The sequence below is a fragment of the Rhamphochromis sp. 'chilingali' genome (assembly GCF_963969265.1).
Source record: "Rhamphochromis sp. 'chilingali' genome assembly, chromosome: 6".
NCBI classification, from domain to species: Eukaryota; Metazoa; Chordata; class Actinopteri; order Cichliformes; family Cichlidae; genus Rhamphochromis; species Rhamphochromis sp. 'chilingali'.
Window position 1 is genome coordinate 30585424 of NC_137933.1, and position 21092 is coordinate 30606515.

Sequence of the window (21092 nt, forward strand, 5' to 3'; positions counted from 1 at the left end):
ATGAATCGTGTCTGTGAACTTGAGAACCCGTGAAGTCAGCTGGCACATGGCGCAAACAGAATTCCCTTATAACTCAAAGAAAGATGAGAATTTTGGGGGGAATATATTGATAATATCACTATAACTCTTTTTTGTGAGATTTTAATATTTCCATGTATTGAATCATCTTCATCAAAGTGGGTAGCAGGGTTGCTCCTGGGTTAAAGGATTTTAGTAAAAACAGCAAACAGTGCAATGATGAGAAATCTGCAGGTTCTCTTTAAGCATAATGACTGGCGACAGTAAACCGTAGCCACGATAACTGCTCTGATTTAGCTCAACGCATGCACAGACTCGTCCAAAGGTAGTCGCGGCATAGGCTGCTCTGCTTTAGGCCCTCAAATGCTATAAACCTGCAATCCTGCACCTGCCTCAGGCCCACATGGTTTACCTCTGTGGTCTCATAGAGGAAGAAAAACTCTGAGAAAGGAGAAATGAAGGGACACAAAGGAGGTGCAGGAGAGAGAGCTTGATTATGGAACAAGGGGAACCTGCATACCAGAAGGGCAAACAACAAAAAATCTCCACTCCAAAAACACTCTCAGCGAGCCTTTATGATCTCCAGAGGAAGCAAAAGGATGTTCTTTGCTGGGGGGGGATAGTGCATGCCAGCACCTACACCTGTGTGCTAGCTGACACCACATATCAAGGTGGTTATTGTATATTTTACACATGTTGTTATGTGATATTGTATTTGTTTTAAATGTTATATACTTATGTGGTATGTGTATTTTGACTTTTGTTGCCATGATGCCAGGTCTCTCTTGAAAATGAGATTTTTAATCTCAATTTTTTACCTGGATAAATAAAGGACTAATAATAATAAAAAATGTCAGGATAGTCTGGTTCATAGGAACCTAAAGCTGCCTTGATATACCATGATATGCCATATTGTTTCTCCACTGAAAAACCACTTTTGAAATATTTCTCACATGTGTTTATACTGAAAAAAGCCTTCAAGGCATAAGCCAAGCAATTTTTTTTCCTATTGGCATCTCGTATGGGATCCCATCATATTAAAGGAAGTGGCGCACACTTACAGAAAGAATTGAGTAGACAAACAGCATGGATATAAAATTGCTTATGTGTGCAACTGAAATGAGAGCTATTTCCTTCTACCTCTGCATGGGCCCCAGGAGGAGGAAAGGGGAGAGCCAGTGGTCAACAGAGGTCTCACTTTCTAGGAGCAGCTGAATACCAGAGGAGCTGACAGGTATGTACATATTGGAATGTGTTTCTCAGCCACACCTGTGGGAAACACACCCACCAAGTTTGGTCTCTCTCATCCCACTGGCTGATATCGACCATGATTGACAATTGGAAGAACTATTTGGCTTCTGTCCTCAGGAGCCAGGGGGCAGGTATGGTAAGTTCTGAAAACGAACCAATGGCAGACTAGAAATCCTCCAAGCCAGGCGGGGCTGCGGTGAAATAAAACTCATCAGTGGGGTGTGTCCTTTAAAGTTTGTCAGCAGTCAAACAGTGAAAGGCCACTGCTACAGGACCCCACTTTGACTGGTTAAGACTTAACAAGTCCTTTGCTGAGTGAGGATCTGAGAAGCCGGCAGACAAAGTAAAGAAAGACAGAGAGGGACTTCTTTTCCTCGGCAGACCGACTTCCTCCACGGCTCAACAATGGGAGTGAAACATCAGAAATCTTCTGCTCCAAATCTCGAGAACACCACCTTCAGGGTCGGGATTTCGAGGAAATGGATGCCAGGTTTATGCAACTTGAAAACTACACAAACTTTCAACACTCTTTGGAGTCATTTTGTCCTAAGAAATAGGTACTTCGTCATAGTTTAACAGATTAAACAGATGCTTTTCTGGTACTGTGGTCACTCACATCTCCTTATCACTTTTCCAGCCCAGCTATAGATTCTGTATCCGTTGGACGGAGAACTGATAAGGGCATGTGCATGACATTACCTACAGATACTGAAGAGGTAACATCTGAGCCACAGAGCCTGTGGGGTAATTCAGTCATTGAGTTTATTACTGGTGAAACATGCTGAATGCTAGTTTCTGTGCTTTCTGATTTATGTTTGCATTTTAAACATGTTGGGAGTCGTTAGAATGGATAGAGTTTCACGTTTTAAAATGTGGCTTTAAAACAAGGAATGGGGTTTGTGCGAATGTATAACTATCTACAATGACACTTATGTAACCTTGCAAATTTGTGATCTGTCTAGAGTGACTTATTAAAAAAAAAAGACTTGCGTGTTTGGGGCTCTGCTGTAAGACTTAACACAAGAACAGTTGAGTTACAATACTGAAAGCTTGGTTTCCACGACACAAAGTTTAGAAAGCAACAGGGTCTCAGCCTGACATGACACAGCATGATTAGCATAATCCATTGACTGTACATGGAAAATGACATAACTGCTGAATGTGAAAAAAAAAAAAAAAAAAAAAAAAAAACTAGGTGAGTAACTTGAATGTGATGCGTGCCAGCGTACGGACATGACTTTCACACCCACAAACATTTTTACACTTTAATTACAGCTGAGTGGGCCTGACATAAGGATCATACTGCATAAGAACTATAGGAGAAAGAAGTGTGGGTTTAAAGGCGTTGATACAGAAAAAAAACGTATGCGATGTCTTACAGTTTGCAAACTCAAATATTCAGGATGGTCAAAGGAATTACATTCACGTCACTAAATCTTGTGACTTTTACTTTTAAAAAGCAGTTTGAATTGTTCGTATCAAATGACAGATCCCTCCAAACACCCGAGAATTTTCCGCTTCTTTTCCTCGTCTTTTAACTCTTAAAATCTATGAACGAGAGAGTCATTTATATCAGAATGGGGTCTTATTCGCTGTTTTCATCATTGCCAAATGTGCTGATAAATGGCTGCGCAATTCTAGGTTTGTATGACCTACAAGCTTCAAATATTGCAGATACTTTACAGCCATAACTTCCCATAAATAAAAAAGAAAATGTATAAATGCATTGAAAGTGTTGAGTCATTGCACTTGTTGACACTTGTCGCCAGATTTATTGCCAAAAGATTTTAACAGCTGGTGGTTTCTTGCTTTACACTTATTTATGTTACCTTCAGTCTTTAAGTTAACTCTCAACTTAGAGAACAAAAAGTACACAACATCACAATTTTCTTGTAAATGCACGCAAACGCGCGCGCGCGCACACACACACACACACACACACACACACACACACACAGGAGGGCTCTCAGTGAGTTGACGAGTGTTTTGGACTTACAGTACTGGGTGTATCCAACTAGCTCTCTGCCCCTCAGGCATCTACTCTCTCTCTCTACACCTGGTAGACAACTCTCTCCTGTCAAGTAAAACAATCTTCCCACGGCTGCTAGCGCTTAAGGTCACTTCCTTTGGTTCAGCCCTGCTTCAACACATTCTACCTCTCGGTTTTCTTGTTTACCCAATAGAAAATCAACCACACCAAAAAAAATAAACAAAATCCTTTTACAATGTGTCAGTAATTGTTAAATGCCATGAATAAAAGCAAATGTTATATATGAGAACATGCTGTCAAAATAAGCCCAAATGGCAGAATAATAAGTAATTATCGCCTTGTTCTCATAATGATATAGCTGTAATGCACAGGTACACACTGGGGTACCTGTGTAAATGATAAAGTATGCAAAGTATACAGAGTATATATAAAATAAAGACTAAGCAACACCAATGATTTTAATAAGTGCATACTGAGTAGAGTAAATAGTGCAAAATCTGGTTCTGCAAACTCTATAAAATTTGAGCAGGAAAGAAATCTTATTGCACATCAAATTGTGTATTGTGATGTGGCAAGGCTGTAAAGATTAGCACTTTATTTGCCCATATAAACAGGGTCGCTGAAATGCCAAAAAACAGCAGGGCTGATAAAGGGATGGCAGGCTGCTGTGCTTAAGACAGACCAACCATGGAAGCACTGAGGTCCCACAGCTTCTTGGCTGCAGCATCATTCAGGGCCTGTGGTGCTGGCTTTTTGGGAGCACAGTCGCTGTACGGTGGAATGAAGAAAAGAGATAAATCATGAAGAGTGTCATACAGTGTGGTTGCAAACTGCTTGTATTAAAAACCTTTTACTCTATTGTTGTTTATCTCAGCCTCTGTTAATATTAGAATAATTAATTGGTAGGATAAGAGCATTTCTTTTTCTACTGTGAGAACATCATTTTTCTCCAGTCAGATGTACTTGCCTGTAGTAGAGGCCACTGGAGTTTGCCAGGCTCTCATCCACAGCACAGTAGATGGTGGTCTGGGCTCCTTCCCAGGGATTTTTGACCAACTTCATGAAGACCTTTGCTAGCATTATCTTCCACATAGGAAATGAATTAAATAGATGGCGGCCTAACTCTGTGCGGATGACCCCCGGATGAAGACTGTAGACGGTTACACCGCTGCCTAATGAGAGGTCCATCAGAAACAGGCGTGCGTCAAACACCGCACTAGTGTAAAAATCATGGTAACAATGCTCATTAACTCAAGATACAAAGATAGAAAACAAGAGGTAAAATGGTTATTTGTAACATACTGTATATTATACATGTGTCTGAACTCCTGTCACACTACCGTTCAGTCTTGTAGCCAGTTCTTTGCCAAAGAGAACGTTGGCCAGCTTGCTTTGTCGGTAGCTCTTCTGGGGGGTGTAGTCTTTATCAACGTTAATATCATCAAAGTGTATCTGACCTGCAAGAAATTTATTTTAAACAGGTGTGACAAAGAAAAATCTTTGGTTGTTTGACTTTAGCACCAAGATTTTACCTCTCTCATGCGCCAGGCTGGAGACGATCACAATGCGACTTGGTGCTGACTTCTTCAGCAGGTCAAGGAGACAGTTGGTGAGAAGAAAATGTCCCAGGTGGTTGACGCCAAATTGCATTTCAAAGCCGTCTTCAGTCTTCCACTTAGGACACATCATAATACCTAAAAAAAAAATTGAAAAAAAAATTGAAAAAACAAAACAAAACAAGAAAATTATAAAAAATAAAAACATACAAATAACTAATTTCTCAGTGTCTGTCAGTATCTTTCAACCCCAAATAACTTATTCTACCCTCCTAAAAATCTGTATGAGGATCCCATAAAGATCAAGGTCAAATTTATTTATATAGCACATTTCAAACAGCCGATGCTGCACAAAGTGCTTAACAATATAAAAATGATGACAACATTTAACTTCTACTAACTGACTAAGGCAGTGGTTCCCAAACTTTTTTTGCTGGGCCCCCCTTTGTTTTACATGAAAAATGTTACCAACACATCCTCCAACCACACACACCCATATTTTGCTCCATTGCGGTTTATTTCACACCTCAAACATTTAGTAAACAATTAAGCAAATACAAGTAATCTGCAATAAATGACAGGTAGTAATGAAATAAACTACTAACTCTTTTACGCTACGTCCGCACCTACACGGGTATTTTTGAAAACGCAGCTGTTTCGTCCACACGTAAACGGCGTTTCAAATCACCGAAAGCTGAGATTTTTTAAAAACCTTTTTTTGCGTTTACGTGTGGACGAGGAATACAGAGTTCGTCACGCAACGTCAAAGGTATGTGCCTTTTTCACGTCACGCTGTGCGCCATGTTATTGTTTACATGAGATGAATTCCAGAATGGCAGATAGAGACAAAATACTGTTTCTGTTAATCTGACTATCTGCAGGTTTACACGCAGTTACTGTCCCTCCATTTACAAAGACAGAGGCGTCACGATGTGATTATTTTACGTGTAGTTGTTTTTTTCCCTGTGTAATAATATTCAACATTGCTATCAATACATTTTTCAAAAAATGCCTCTCTGTGCAAAATAGGTTTAAAAACATAAACAGCTGTAGGATACTGTTTGTCCGTGATTTGAACCGGGGGACAAATCGTGGCAGGATCAGCCTGATATTATTTGTATCCCGCTGTAACTTTACTGTATAAAGAGCTAACGTCTACAAAATGTCAGGAGTAGTTAGTCATTACAACAAGTGTTTGTGAACTAAAAATCAAGAATGTGGGATACTGTTTGTCCGTGATTTGAAGAGCCCAGCGCTGCTCCCGACGAAGGGAAAACCAGTTCTGCAGGGGAGACCTACCTCGACACTTGTGCAGGTGAAACCAAAGGGCAGATACGCTTCACCAGATTTTCTAGCCTTTGGCTTAGAATGAAGTTGGTTTAGAAACATATTCAGCTATGCTTCATCTCCTGCTTTGCTTTTCTGTGGGCGCCCCATGATAGCAGTGACCAAGCATTTTATTTTTTTCCTTTTCATACCACGCCCCCCCTGCCATGGCTCTGCGCGCCCCCTAGGGGGCGGGCCCCACACTTTGGGAAGGTCTGGACTAAGGTAAGGCAAGGCAAGTTTATTTATGTAGCACATTTCAACAGCAAGGTGATTTAAAGTGCTTTACAGAGACATTAAAAAAAACAGGTAGAACTGCTGCAATACCTGCATTGTTAATGAGGATGTCTAAGCGCTCCTCATTCTTTTCCACATCTTTGGCTAAGTCTCTGACAGACTGTAGTGAGGCCAGATCAAGCTTCTTTACCACCACATTGCCATTCCCACTCTTCTGACGGATCTCATCTGCTGCAATACGGGCTTTAGTCATGTCCCTGCAGGCCAGGATCACTCTGGCCCCTTGGAGAAAAAGAAAAAACATACAAAAGCAACTCATATTTACATGTAAACACCAGAGGATGTGCAACCAAAGTACTAGTTGAGGTTACAGATTTATTTTTACCTACTGTCATTGATACTTATTTAATATTCTATCATTTCTTGGTTGTTACTGAATGGTTATTATATAATATTCTTCATTAAGTACCAAATGTCCAAAACAGGACTGTAGATATGGTTTCTTTTTACGCAACTATATAGAGATTTAATTAAATCATTTTTGGCAGTGCTTCATTTAATTTAAAAAATGTAAAAAATAAAATAAAAATGTCAGCAAAACCCTTCTATTAATTTTAAGTTAAGTAACTCTTAGATTAGATTAGATAGAACTTTATTAATCCCTCGGGTGGGTTCCTCTGGGAAATTCGATTTCCAAAAAAGCACAGCACCGACAGAAGTTACAGAATATTTATTTATATATATATACATATATATATATATATACATACATATATATATATATATATATATATATATATATATATATATATATATATATACATACATATATATATATATATATATATATATATATATATATATATATATATATATATATATATATATATATATATATATATATATATATATATACATACATACATACATACATACATACATACACATATATATATATATATATATATATATATACATACATACATACATACATACATACATATATATATATATATATATATATATATATATATATATATATATATATATATATATATATATATATATATATATATATATATATATATATATATATATATATATATATATATATATATATATATATATATATATATATATATATATATATATATATATATACATACATACATACATACATACATACATACATATATATATATATATATATATATATATATATATAAAATAAAATATACGAAGGGGATAAATAGAATAAATAGGAATAAAAATAAAAATACAAGTGAATTGCACATTTCAAGTATTGAGTCTATTGCACCGTTGACTATTTACAAAAGTATTGCACAAAAGGTATTGCACAGTGAGGTGAAGAGGCACTACAGCTTAGTTGTTCCCCCCTCCTTTGTCCTCCTGTTTCCCCTCCCTCTCCCCTCCAGAGAGGAGTTAAACAGTCTGATGGCGTGTGGGACAAAGGAGTTTTTAAGTCTGTTAGTTCTTGTCTTTGGGAGAAGCAACCTGTCACTGAACAGACTCTTCTGGTTGTTAATGGCCGTGTGCAGAGGATGTCTGGCATTGTCCATAATGTCCATCAGTTTCTTTAATGTCCTTTTCTCTGCCACTGTCACCAGAGTGTCCAGCTTCATGCCGACCACAGAGCTAGCCCTCCTGATCAGTTTCTCCAGCCTTAGGAGTCAATATCCAAATATAAGGGCAAACTCTTATTTTATATGGAGCGTTTTCGTGCATGAATGGCGTGTTTAAGGTAATGTCAAACTATATTAATCATATTTAAGTCTGGATTTTGACTAGGGCACTCTAAAACCTTATCTTTTTATTACTTTATTTTTTGAAGCCATTCAGAAGTAGACTTTCTGATGTATTCTGCATCACTGCTCTGCTGTATAACCCAAGTGACCTTGAGCTTCAGGGACAGATTGATGGCCGGAAAGCAGAATTCATGGTTCCAGACGGCTGATATAAAAACCAAGGATTTCAAACTCATTTTACACCACGGGCCACATACATTCCACTTAAGTGGTTTAGACCAGTGAATCTCCTCTGTCTGACACTGTACAGATGTTTATCTGCATATTTAATCCTGGTGCTATTTTAATATGAGAAAAAGTAGCGCAATTATAACAGTGTGTCTTTTTTCTACACAATAGAAATCCAGCTTAAACTGAAATAAGTTGCGAAAATACAGAAAAACTTCTGGTAGCTCATTGTGCAGAAGGTTTTTGTTAAATAACAGAAAATTGTCTGTTTTCTTTGTTTTCTTACTGTGGACCCACTCTTAAAAAAAATAAAAATTCTAGAGCAGACTTTGAAAAATATGAACTTTTCTGTCATAAATTAATTCATTGTTCTAGTGTAGCATGACATCATAGGCTGTAAAACCTATGATGATGCAGTTTAGAGTTAAGGTTAAAATTTATGCCATCCTTCACCAAAGAAGTCAAACCAATTCTGGCCCTGATGATTTGACACCCCTGACCTACACCCATGTACAGGACGTGAGACACAGCCTTTGCATATGTTTTTGTTTTTCTGTACTTTTCTTTAACAAACAAACATGGAGGGTCTTACCTCTCTGGGCCATGTCCAGGGCTGTCTCTTTCCCAATACCAGTGTTGGCTCCAGTGATGAGGACCGTTTTCCCTTCCAGCCTGGCCTTGCTCCGACACACTCCTCCTGCCATCCATCTGCGGAAGGCCAGCACGCCTACCCCTGACAAAAAAGATATTTATGCTATGAACAGGGTGTAAGAGAATGTTCCGAAGACTTTCCATTCGACCTTTTACTACCTTTTACTCTTATGTTTATTCTAAGCTAAATCAAGCAGCTACATACTGTTATATATTTCTACAATTTCACACCTACGAGCAACAGCAATAATCTGTCATGACAGAACAAAGTGCTTACCTGATCTCCTTTCATTACCGTATCAGAAATCCTACTAAATGTGCAAGTTAACAAAGCTTAAACAGTATGCATTTAATAAAGAATTAGGCTTACCTGCAACAAAGACAACCGTGAGGCAAGTTGCATGTCTCTCGGTGAAGTCCTTAACAGCCTCTGCGTAGTTTTGCATTGTTTAAGCAATTCTGGAACTTATATAAGAAGCTGAAATTTTAATATTGCTGCAGACTTGCAGTTAACGATCTGTTTTTGTGGAAGGAACTTTACGTCAGCTACCACAAACAACGGCGAAAACGACAAATACGTGTTTTCCCGTTTCGTATTTGTAACGATAAACTAGCCGGAAGTGGAGGGCGTGGTGGAACTTAAAGGAGATTTTTCAGAATAAGCTTCCGTTTAAATCAATCATTGGTTTAAATCAATGATTTAAATCAATGACTGTAGAAAACAGTCATTGGTTTAAATATGTGTATTTCCTTGCTGTCATGTACGACATACTTGTTTTTTTGTTTGTTTGTTTGTTTTTGTTGGTTCTGTGTTATTTGGTTTTGGTTTGGGGTTTGTTTAAGCTTTCAAGTACAGTGAATATTTGTTTTGGCATTGTGGGGAAATGTATCTGGTAATATATATCAAAGATCAGACCATAGGAGTTCTGTGCAGCGTGCTTGTGTAATAGAATGCCACGCAAAACACACCCATCAAGAGACAATAGGGCGTAATGCGGCAGCTTGCTGACTCATGTACTAAAGAGTTTACTTAAAGCAGCCATTCAGCTTGTGCAGGCATGCTCTAAATGTCAGGTAAAATACATTTTTAAATATGCATTGCAAAGTAGAACCTTGGTTGTGTATTACTTTGTTATGATTTATTTTTGTTTGTTTGTTTGTAATGGTAGTAATAGTACTATTATGTGCTCAGGATACACCGTGTACTGAATTATGAGCATCTGTTTGCAGTGAGTTACTCCCACTATAGCATAAGGTATAGAAATACTGCTTGCCTCGTCAGACATCTCTCACAGGGATTTTCAAATTAAAACACCATGTAAAACAGATTTATACAATTTTAATTAATAATTTGACGTAACACTGTCATTAGTAGAAACAGATGAAATTAAACTGGTAGTCATCTTAGAACCTTTGAACATTAGTGAATGATTTAACTACTGATTAAGTACATTTGTGCCATGAAAATATAATTTTACTAAAAACCTTTAATATAATTATAATTTTACTAAAAAGTAATAATATATAGTAATAATTTTGCATGCAAATTAATCTACTTTGGAACTCAAAATTCACTTGACTTCCCTTATTTATTAAAATTCGTTTGTCTGTTCGTTTCCAGCTTCTTTTGTTAATCCCGTGCCCTTATTTTGAAAGGGGGAAACCTGTTGTAATGCTCTGTTATTGGTTAAAATCTCTGTACAGCTGGTTAAGCGTATTTCTTCGCTTTGTGGGTCTAAACTTGTGTTAAAATATTTTAAATTGCGTTTAAATTGGGTCTTGTCTGTCTTTATATTACGTTTGGAAGAAGTTGGATTTTTTTTTTTCAAATAAAAAAACTAAACAACAGTGTCCCGGAAGTTCTTCATGCTCGCGCCACGTCAGAACTACAAACTGTTAACATCATTGTTGAATAGTGAAGAATAGTCTGTCTGCCTGCACCTTCTCTTTGTTGTCGCGATGTTGTATTTGTCACTCACCTGTTTGCTGCTGTTGTGTGGTGCATGTGTGGTGTCTGGGACTGAGATCACATTTGAACTGCCTGACAATGACAAGCAGTGTTTCTACGAGGAGCTGGAGAAAGACGTGAAGTTTGACATAGACTTTCAAGTAAGTTCCTCTGAGAGCTCCATCACGTCAGTGTGTGCACTTAGCAGATGCTGTCAGACTAATTTTTAGGCTGAAGTTTTTTTCTCCGGCTTCCAGAAATCAAGAACAAATTTATAATTGTCTATTAATCGTAAAATAGTGCAGAATGCATATTTTGATTTACTTAAATTTGGCTCCGTTTTTTTTCAATCAATTGAAAACATATGTTATCTCAGATTATTTTCCGTTTCAAGATAAAGACTTTTAAAGAGAAGCCCAATAATTCCCAGAGGAACAGCTGGCACACACACACACAGCCACATCCAATAACTTCAATATATTTAACAGCGACGCAACGTTGCAACTTTCTTTCCTTCTATATATGTTTTATTTTCTCTTAGGTTATTTCAGGGGGCAACTATGATGTGGACTGCTTCGTCACAGATCCTCATGACAATGCCTTGTATAATGAGAAGAAGAAGCAGTATGACAGCTTCTCTCACACCACAACTATGAAGGGAGTCTACAAGGTTTGCTTCAGCAATGAATTCTCCACTTTTACACACAAAGTAGTGTATCTGGACTTCCGCCACGGGAATGAGGAACCCATTCTGGACAGCATGAAAAGAACCACAGCTCTGACTCAGGTCAGTAATGAACACGGTGCTTTCAGTGTGTCAGGTGCAGTTTGTTTGTTTGTTTTTAAGAACATGCTGGATTACTTGATAGCTAATTTATTACCTTATCACTGTTTAAACATTGCTGCCTTCAATTAGACAAGCATGCCTTGAGAAGACAGAACTGCAATGTCATATCACAGACGTTTGTATCATGATTTGAATCAGAAAAAACAGGATGTATTTTGACATGAAAAATGAGTACAGACATATCAGTTATGCTTAGTAAGGTGATAACAAGTAATCTAAAATTGGTATAGTATTTTTGCTGCTTTAAAGGTGTTTATATAATGTCCACAAGGTGGTGCAAGAGTTATTCACATTAAGCTCACAAGGAAATATTGTATTTAAATGCACTCTCCGTTCCTGGAATTACACAGATCACCCAAAAGAGGAAATGTCAACAGTTTGACAGCATTGCTGCTTCTCAAAACACAGAGTGTAACATCTGATAAGCCATACTTTATTTCTCAAAAGAGTTTGGAAATTCCTTTGATGCAACTTAAAACCAGCATTTGTTGTTAATCTCAAGAAATGTATCAAAAATAACCTAAATAAGTAGAATGGTATGTAGGTCAGTAGAATATAGTATGACATAACAGATATCTTAAATATAATAAAGTAAAATAAATATAAAATTATATATAAAATAAATAAAGAGGTTGAGTGTTTATTGTTAAGAGTTGTGACTGTGCATTTCATATCAGACTATAGGATAGCATAGCGTTACTACTCTTTAATTCAAGTACTGAGACCTCTAGGGTCAAATGTATAGTGAGTCTATGTGACTCTGATCTGTGCGATCCACCTTCTACTGTACATATTGATGAATTTCCATTAATCTTTCTGTTATCAGTTGGAGTCGTCTTGCGTCGCCATTCATGAGATCCTGAAGGTGGTGGCTGACTCGCAGACATGGTACAGGCTGAGAGAGGCGCAGGATCGCACAAAAGCAGAGCACCTGCTGGAGCGCGTCACCTACTGGTCCATCGGAGAAACCGTCCTGTTGTTTGTCATCGGCATCGGTCAAGTCATGATGCTTAAGAGCTTCTTCTCTGACAAGAAAGGCTCTGTGGCAGCTACCACTTAAACCAAGGTCTCAGTGTGCCATAAGAAACTCAAGTGGAAGCTTGCTAATGTGAACACATATTGTTAGTATTTTCATCAAAGCCAATGGTAAATGGATAGATCAAGGAGTTTTCACATTCCTGTCGGGCAAAACTTGAATTCAGGTTTTACACAAGTTGTTTTCATTCAACAACTTTCTACTGAAAAGAAACCCCACTCACGTCTGTGTTTAAAATGCAGTTGACATCTTTCAGCCTTTAGAGACTTTATTTTTATAGAGGTGGACGAGATGGCATGTTTATTTTGATCTGCCTATTAAGTAGCCTAGTTTCACTTATAAAAGCAGCTTTGTGGATTTCTGTCATCTGTAGTAGTATCACACATAAAAACCAAAGAGGAATTGTGTTTAAATTTGAGTTTTATTTGTTGTATAACATCTGTTATATGTATTGTTACCTTAATTTATGTGTGCAAAATCATTATGAGCTATGAGAGCTCCGTTTCTCTCATGTCTTGTCTGTTTCATACGGAGTGGCTTAGGCATTTGTTTTTTCCTCATGCCAACCAAGTTGAAGTTTACTGTTTTAATTTAAATACATATAACCTGATACATATACACGCAACTACTGTTTTTTTGTTTGTTTGTTGTTTTGGATTCTCATTTATATGTTTTACATTTTCTTCACTGGAAAGTCACCAAGTATCAACCAGATATCATTTTTTGCACAAATAGTTTCTTTGACATTTCAATTCGATTTGAAGACAAATTATTATTATTTTTTTTTAAATACGGCTGTGTAGGTTCTCAGTCATCCAGGTCATGATAGTCTCAAGCACTTGAGTCGAAGGTAACTGGATGTCTTTTTTGGGTTCTTGTTTCTCACCTCTCATCTTAGAGGCTTCTTCAGTTCTGACCAGAGCATTTTCAGATGAGAGGTGAAACATCTTCATTAACCTGAAAGAGGGTTACTTTCAGCCAATTATGAGAGTAATCATGCCAGAAAGTTTTTAGACATTGTCAAATTAAAGTTTGGCACCGAGTGTTGTGATATTTTTTCAAATCCAATGATACGCGATGTTATTTAATTTTAAAAATTTAGAGATTAAGGAAACTATAGATTGTACTTAAAGCTATTCTAACAGTCTTTAATACTTTAGGTCTCCATGTTTTCAAGAAGCTCCATTGGAAACTCTAATCCTAATGTCCTGCCACATTAAAAATGTATTTTGCTTATTGCAGCTTGACTTGAACATTTGACTTTCACTGTGCATAATGCTATATAGAAATGTGGCAAATTAAAGGAAAACCCAACACAAGGTGTCTCTGTAGGGTGTTTGGCTATAATGTCAAATCCCCTGTGTGCTCTTTGGCACACAGGGGATTCCTGTGGAAGTTACTGCGAAAATAAGTCAGAAGACATAACATATGATTTACATAATTTTTCAAACTTATCAAATCAGTCAGTGAGCCCTCATACTCTTTTTATTGGGCAGCCGATGTTGGGGGGCAGTAACATCAGGAAAGAAGTGTTTAAGCATGTAATAAAGGTGATCACTGAGGACAATTATTTGCAGTGAATCCAAGTAGTTTGATTGTAGTTTGAAGTGGATTCAAACTCAGTAAAAAGTTGCCAGAGGCATTACAGAGACACTTGATCTCCCTGGGGTTTTTTTTTTTAAAGTTTGTTAGTGATTACTTTAAAATTTAGGAGCATTTGTGGTATCAACAGTAGTCTAAGGAGCTTGGAAAAGAACAGTGTCTGGACTTCTTTAAGTTGTTTGAAGACGTTTCACCTCTCATCAGAGAAGCTTCTTCAGTTCTAAGGTCACATGCTGGAGAGTCCCAGAGTTAAGCCCTGTGGGAGTATCCCCCCAAGAGGGACAATGGACCCCCTAATGATCCTCTACCTAATCACAGACGCTTTTCTTTCCAAGCTCCTTAGACTACGATGACCTGGATGACTGAGAACCTTCACAGAGACATCAACAGTAGTTTGATAGTGAATAAATCTAAAACACAGAGAAACCACTTCTTAGTATCTAGCAGATGAATTTTTAACCTGGAACAAATTTATATTATTTATCTTTTTATATTTACTATGTTTTGTTTTTTTTCTTCTATTTTTTCTAAGTTCTTTGTCATTATTATTCTTTAAAGAAGTTCTGCATTCAAAGAAATTAGAAGACAGATGTTTACACTGTACATTAGCTGTTTATGCGGATTACGTTGGGGCTTTTAATGTGGAAAACCCCCACATTACATACACATGGAGCGTGTATACTGCATTCTACTACTGTGTTTCAAATGAGGAAATAGGAAGAAGAGTTGAAGTGAACTTGAACCTGTGCCGGCTCCACTGGCCAATCGGGGCGAAGCGGTCTTTCTCCAAGCTGACGTGGGTGGAAGTTATTAGCGCCGACGTCCAGCGTCATCAGTTTAGCGGGTTCTACAGGCCTTACGTCCATTCATTAGGAAGAAGCTATAGTCCCAGTGGACCAGTTGCTGACCCTAAGTAACCACTAGTATACATGGCGGGATACCTTAAAGCTCTGACTACGGTGTCGAGGAGTGCCGCCGCTGCGCTGTCGCAAAACCCCGCAGTGGTCTCACCGGCCGCCGTCTGCCATCACAGACTGCAACAGAGAAACTGTAAGTTTACCGTCGACAACACAATGACTCAGAATGAACTGCTCATAACATTAATGTGGTTACATTAGATGCACAGTGTGGCAGAGTCATAAGTTATAGCGAGTGACTGGAAATGATAGAAACAGGTGAGTCGTTGTTGCTGTTTGGCAAGTATCCATGGGTGAGTCATACATTGTAAGATTACACAAAAAGTGATTCAGAGGTGTTTCATTTTTACAAAATGACAAATAAATAAGGTAATAACATAAAGAAAAGCCAGTGTGGTCATGCTGAATAAAATCTAAAGAGTTTGTATTCTAACGTGAAAAGAATAAAAAGGAGAAATAATGTATGTAAGTAAGTTTGGTGCCAGCCTGCTTTGCTACTTTAGTCCACATGTTGTCAGGTACAAAAAGGGCTTGACAGGTAATAAATGATATCGGAGCACTCTTATAATCCGAAGGTCACTGCCTCAGTGAAACTCAGCTGCCAGGAATGTAAAAATGACATGCAAGTGTCTCAGATGATAAAAGTAAGCCTAGTCGGCTCAGAGATATTCAGAGCTCAATGGCTGGCTCCCCGAAAGTGACACGAATTGGAAGACTTGGAGTCAATTAAGAAGTATAATACAAAGCTGTGAATAAACTCCTAACATCGAAAACAATTTGACCTTTTATTTACACAAGTGTGCAAACTTAACCTTTCGTTTCCCCTGTCATTTTCAGACTCTTACGGCTTTAATACAACAGTAATGTAACTTTTTTTTTTTTTTTTTTTTTAGATGCAACAAAACGTATCAAAGTGGACCAGCCAGTCGTGGAAATGGATGGTGATGAGATGACTCGCATCATATGGGAGTTCATTAAAGAGAAGGTAAATCAAACACTAGGTGACACTTGACGTGTCAAGGAATCAAAATGTTTCCTCGTAACTCTGCATGTATGCATTTTTGTGGTTTCTGTGCCAAATTATCCTCAGGCAATTTACACATTGACATCTTGCACAGCTCATCCTGCCCAATGTGGATGTTGAGCTGAAGTATTTCGACCTGGGTCTGCCCTACAGAGACCAGACGAATGACCAGGTCACCATAGATTCTGCTCTGGCGACTATGAAATACAACGTGGCTGTCAAATGTGCCACCATCACCCCTGATGAGGCCAGAGTTGAGGGTAAGTTAGACTCAGACTTGTTTTAACTTTGTACAGATTCATTAGAATTAGAGGCATTTGAGTGCATTTTAATTCTATTATATTTACACAAATTAATACCTTCTTGTGCTTATTATATGTGTTTATTATATTTTCTCCTCAGAGTTTAAACTAAAGAAGATGTGGAAGAGTCCCAACGGGACCATCAGGAACATCTTAGGCGGCACAGTTTTCCGTGAGCCAATCCTTTGCAAAAACATTCCCCGTCTTGTTCCTGGATGGACACAACCCATAACAATTGGCAGGCATGCTTTTGGAGATCAGGTAAACAAAAAACAACAAGACAAATGTGCATCTTCTCTTTCTGTCCAGACTTAAAGCAGTGCAGACTCACATACCAGTGTCTGACTGTCTTACAGTACAGGGCCACAGACTTTGTCATTAACCAGCCTGGCAAGTTTAAGATTGTTTTTACCCCAGCTGATGGAAGCACAAAGCAGGAGTGGGAGGTGTATGACTTCCCAGCAGGAGGTTGTGGGATGGGGATGTACAACACGGATGAGGTAATAGTAACTTTCTTTATAGGTTTGGTTACATGAGAAAGATAAGATACTTTGGGGTACTCTCCTTGTTTTTAATTTAATGTTCTATGATGCTATTGATCAAGCAAGTGCTATGTTTTCTTTGCTCAGTCCATCAGTGGATTTGCTCACAGCTGCTTCCAGTATGCCATCCAGAAGAAGTGGCCCCTATACATGAGCACCAAGAACACGATCCTCAAGGCCTACGATGGCCGCTTTAAAGACATCTTCCAGGACATCTTTGAGAAGTAAGATGTACATTAAAAAGAGAGCAGAGCAGAGGTATCTGAGAAAGCTACACCTGCTTTGGAGGTTCTTAATTTCATTGAAACCCCCATGTTTCAGCTTGTGCCATTCATCAGATTCATCATGGCCATAAGCTGAAATGTGCAGTACATGTCGCTGGGGTAACCAGCTGGGGTAAGACACACAGCAGTAGAGTATTAGACCTGGTGCTGTTTCTGATGCTAGAGGAAAACATTATTCACTGAGCCATCAAAATGTTTTATTATTGGTTGTTTAACATCTACAAAGCCACTGAATTTCTTTGTTTTCCTTTAGAAACTACAAGCCGCAGTTTGACAAGCTGAAGATCTGGTATGAGCACCGTCTCATTGACGACATGGTGGCCCAGGTCCTGAAGTCCTCTGGAGGATTTGTTTGGGCTTGCAAGAATTATGATGGAGATGTGCAGTCAGACATTCTGGCTCAGGGTAAGTAGACTACGGTTAGATAATGAGTATGTTTGCAGAGCTCCCAATGTTGCATTATTTGGACGTGATGTTCATGTTTTCGTGATTTCATGCTGATGTGATTTCCTTCTAATTCCATGTTTCTGTTTGTACCAGGCTTTGGTTCTCTGGGTCTCATGACATCAGTGCTTGTGTGTCCCGACGGTAAAACCATCGAGGCTGAGGCCGCACATGGCACTGTCACCAGGCACTACCGTGAACACCAGATAGTAAGGGCCACTGAATCAATCTGAAAAGACTCAGAGCTTTGACTATATGTTAGGTTATGGGTTACAGGGAGTTAAATGACCAATGCTAACATTGCTCTACAGGGAAAACCAACCAGTACCAACCCCATCGCAAGCATATTTGCTTGGACCAGAGGGCTGGAGCACAGAGGCAAACTGGATGAGAATCCTGATTTGATAAAGTACATATCTTATTAGTGTCATCTACTCATTTGACATATATTATATATTTATACAGTTTTATATCATTTTAACTGCTATTGCACTACAAATTCCAGGTTCTGCCAAACTTTGGAAAAAGTCTGCGTGGATACGGTGGAAAATGGTATAATGACCAAGGATCTTGCAGGTTGCATCCATGGCTTGGCCAAGTGAGATCACATTTTCATTTATAATTCATATTGTAGAATTTTTTTCTAATATTTAGACATAAATACACACTTTATGTCAACTAATCACTCTCTACCCTCTCCATTGTAGCTGCAAGCTAAATGAACACTATGTCAACACGACAGACTTCCTTGATGCCATAAAGACCAACCTCGATAAAGCTCTCGGCAACTGAATAACATTTAGAAGACAATATGAAGATTTTTGTTAATGTAGCAAAAAAAAACCAGGCAAAAACTGTTTCTAGATTTGTATAAAATAACATTTTACCCTCTTGTTTGTATGAATCTTTGTATCCAGTTTTGAAGCTGCTCCGCAATACATGCCTTTATTTAAAATTTGTATATTTGTTTTGTTTGCCTTTTCCTATTGCCACATTTGTACAAATTAGTAAATTTTATAATTAATTATTAATGGTAATATTCATTTATTATGGCCAGTTTAAAGATGTTTCAGGCTTTCTCATTAAATTAGAGCATACCTTCAGGGAATAGCAAAATTTGGATATCATTATGTTAACGTCACATTGTACTTAATCAGCATGACTATAAAAAGAAATTGTCATTTAATTACACTTCGTGTGTGCGGAGTTGCCTTTTTCATGTTCATTTGTCAGGCCGGTGCTTTTATCCTGGGACAGAAAAAAAACACTTCTCAGCACAGACTGTACAGAATCATTTGAGGAAAAGCCACCACATGCATTTCTATTGCACATTTTAATTTCATGCACTTGCTCATGAGCTCCTGTCCAGCAGTGCATTCATGCGGTGCTGTATGCTCATTTTGTAGCCATCATATGCACCCCGCAGTGCATAATGCCGAGTAGTGTTGTACCAGCAGGGGGCCAAGCCTGATGGGAGTTTTGGCAAAGCTTTTAGCTGTGCTGGCAGCCACGGTGTATGACCAGCAGATGTCGACATGGTCACAGTCATCCAGTCGGTTGCTGTAACGTCTATGCATTATGTTGCTGCTTATTATGAATATTTCTTTAAGGAAAAGAAAACTGGGTTAACTGGTTCACTGTTCCAATCTTAAACTGATCCTTGGCTAAAGTGCACCTGCAGACTGCGTTTAGCGTTTGTTCCTGTTTGTAATACAGAATAATTGAGGTTTGCTGCAGTGGAAAATTCCATGTCCAATTTCATGTCAGGTAGACCGCCAATCACATTACCTGAATTAACCTCCCAGCCATGGTTGTCCTCCTTTGTGTTCACCATTGCTCTTTTCATCCTGTATAAGAATCTATATGTATCCCTAAGGAAGGAAATGATTTATCCCAGGCCTGGTTGTTCATCTAAAACTGCTAAATTTAAAGAAACATGAGCATTCAGACATATTCAAAAATATTTTTGGTATTTAAAGTGTTGTCAGACATTAACAGATCTAAACACTATTCAGAAAATATGGTAGATTCTTGCTCTTTCTACCCCAATTGTTACAAGGCAGAAAGAAAGAAAATGAACACAATTCTTGATTATTGACATTTAGATTAATCTCACTTCTCTTTAAAACTTCCCATTGAAAGTCTTAAAAAAAACAAAAAACCAAAACTTAACTTCATCGTCAGCAATAAAAGAGCTATATCTCTGAGCAAAATTGATCAATCTTGCTCTTATGGAAGTTTAAAGCACCCATGAAGCAGCTGACCAGTCCATAAGCTCTACTGGGAGTTAAAGACCTCAGGTTTAACCCAAAATGTGCTCTCTGGTCCCAAGCCAAAAGCATCCATGCAGCAGACCAAGAAAATTAAAATGCTCCATCAATATTCAAATGTGCTTGTTCTTCAGCAACAAATCACAGTAATATTGACCCAAAATGTATCGCGTACCAACTTTCGTGGCAATCCAACTAAATGTTGGAGATATAATGATAAAACAATGTCAAATTTGAGGTCGTACACAAAACGTGGGTGTATCTCTAAAAGATCATAAGGATTATCCCCCAGATAGTGATGGATTAAAACACCAGTCTTCATCACTTAAACTAGAGAACCTTTATTAAATAATTCATGGTCAATTTCCATGAGGTCTCAGTTTAATATTTCTCATCTCAAAAAAAGAACTAGTAGACCATTCCTCTGGCTTAGTGTGCATATCAAGGCTGACCTGCATGGCAGGACAGGGGGAGTTATCCATCTTCCCCTAAACAGAATTTCTGAGTGGCAGGACCAGTGTCAGTCCACTTTTAATTCAATCATTTCAAAATCTAAGCAAGCACGACTTCCAAATAATTTATTTTCATCTTTTAAATTCACAGGTTCGGTTTGTGTCATCTCTTGTTTTTCATGCTACTTTCCCCATGATGGGGAAAATATTTCTGAATAAATTGAATTAAAAGTAAAGTGGACCCAGCCCTGGATTTAAGAGTGCTGAAACTACAAACAACAAATAAAAACCCAAACTGCTGATTCTCTGCTCAAACTGCTCATTCTGCAACTCGTATTTGAACTGACAACCATGAAATATCCATTTTAGGTAAACAGCAGTTTAGAAAAAACAAAACAAGA

At 38.0% G+C, this 21092-nt stretch overlaps 3 protein-coding genes across 3 annotated transcripts; 2 read left to right on the forward strand and 1 right to left on the reverse strand.

Moving 5' to 3' along the window:
- Window positions 1–3016: 3016 nt before the first annotated feature.
- Window positions 3017–9643, reverse strand: LOC308398568 (retinol dehydrogenase 13-like). The gene is made up of 7 exons (XM_080885284.1): window positions 9394–9643; window positions 8965–9105; window positions 6469–6660; window positions 4792–4953; window positions 4600–4716; window positions 4227–4431; window positions 3017–4027 (listed from the first exon to the last, which is right to left on the reverse strand). Exons 1-7 carry the CDS (start codon window positions 9467–9469, stop codon window positions 3931–3933), a joined length of 990 nt encoding a protein of 329 aa, XP_080741410.1. The 5' UTR covers window positions 9470–9643; the 3' UTR covers window positions 3017–3930.
- Window positions 9644–10522: 879 nt separating this feature from the next.
- tmed3 (transmembrane p24 trafficking protein 3) lies at window positions 10523–13472 on the forward strand. The gene is made up of 3 exons (XM_080885285.1): window positions 10523–11132; window positions 11513–11758; window positions 12645–13472. Exons 1-3 carry the CDS (start codon window positions 10983–10985, stop codon window positions 12876–12878), a joined length of 630 nt encoding a protein of 209 aa, XP_080741411.1. The 5' UTR covers window positions 10523–10982; the 3' UTR covers window positions 12879–13472.
- A 149-nt stretch (window positions 13473–13621) lies between these two features.
- On the forward strand, window positions 13622–19147 carry LOC308398567 (isocitrate dehydrogenase [NADP], mitochondrial-like). The gene is made up of 11 exons (XM_080885283.1): window positions 13622–15506; window positions 16267–16358; window positions 16492–16657; window positions 16800–16960; window positions 17056–17199; window positions 17329–17465; window positions 17779–17930; window positions 18066–18178; window positions 18281–18378; window positions 18475–18567; window positions 18677–19147. Exons 1-11 carry the CDS (start codon window positions 15386–15388, stop codon window positions 18759–18761), a joined length of 1362 nt encoding a protein of 453 aa, XP_080741409.1. The 5' UTR covers window positions 13622–15385; the 3' UTR covers window positions 18762–19147.
- The last annotated feature ends 1945 nt before the right edge of the window (window positions 19148–21092 follow it).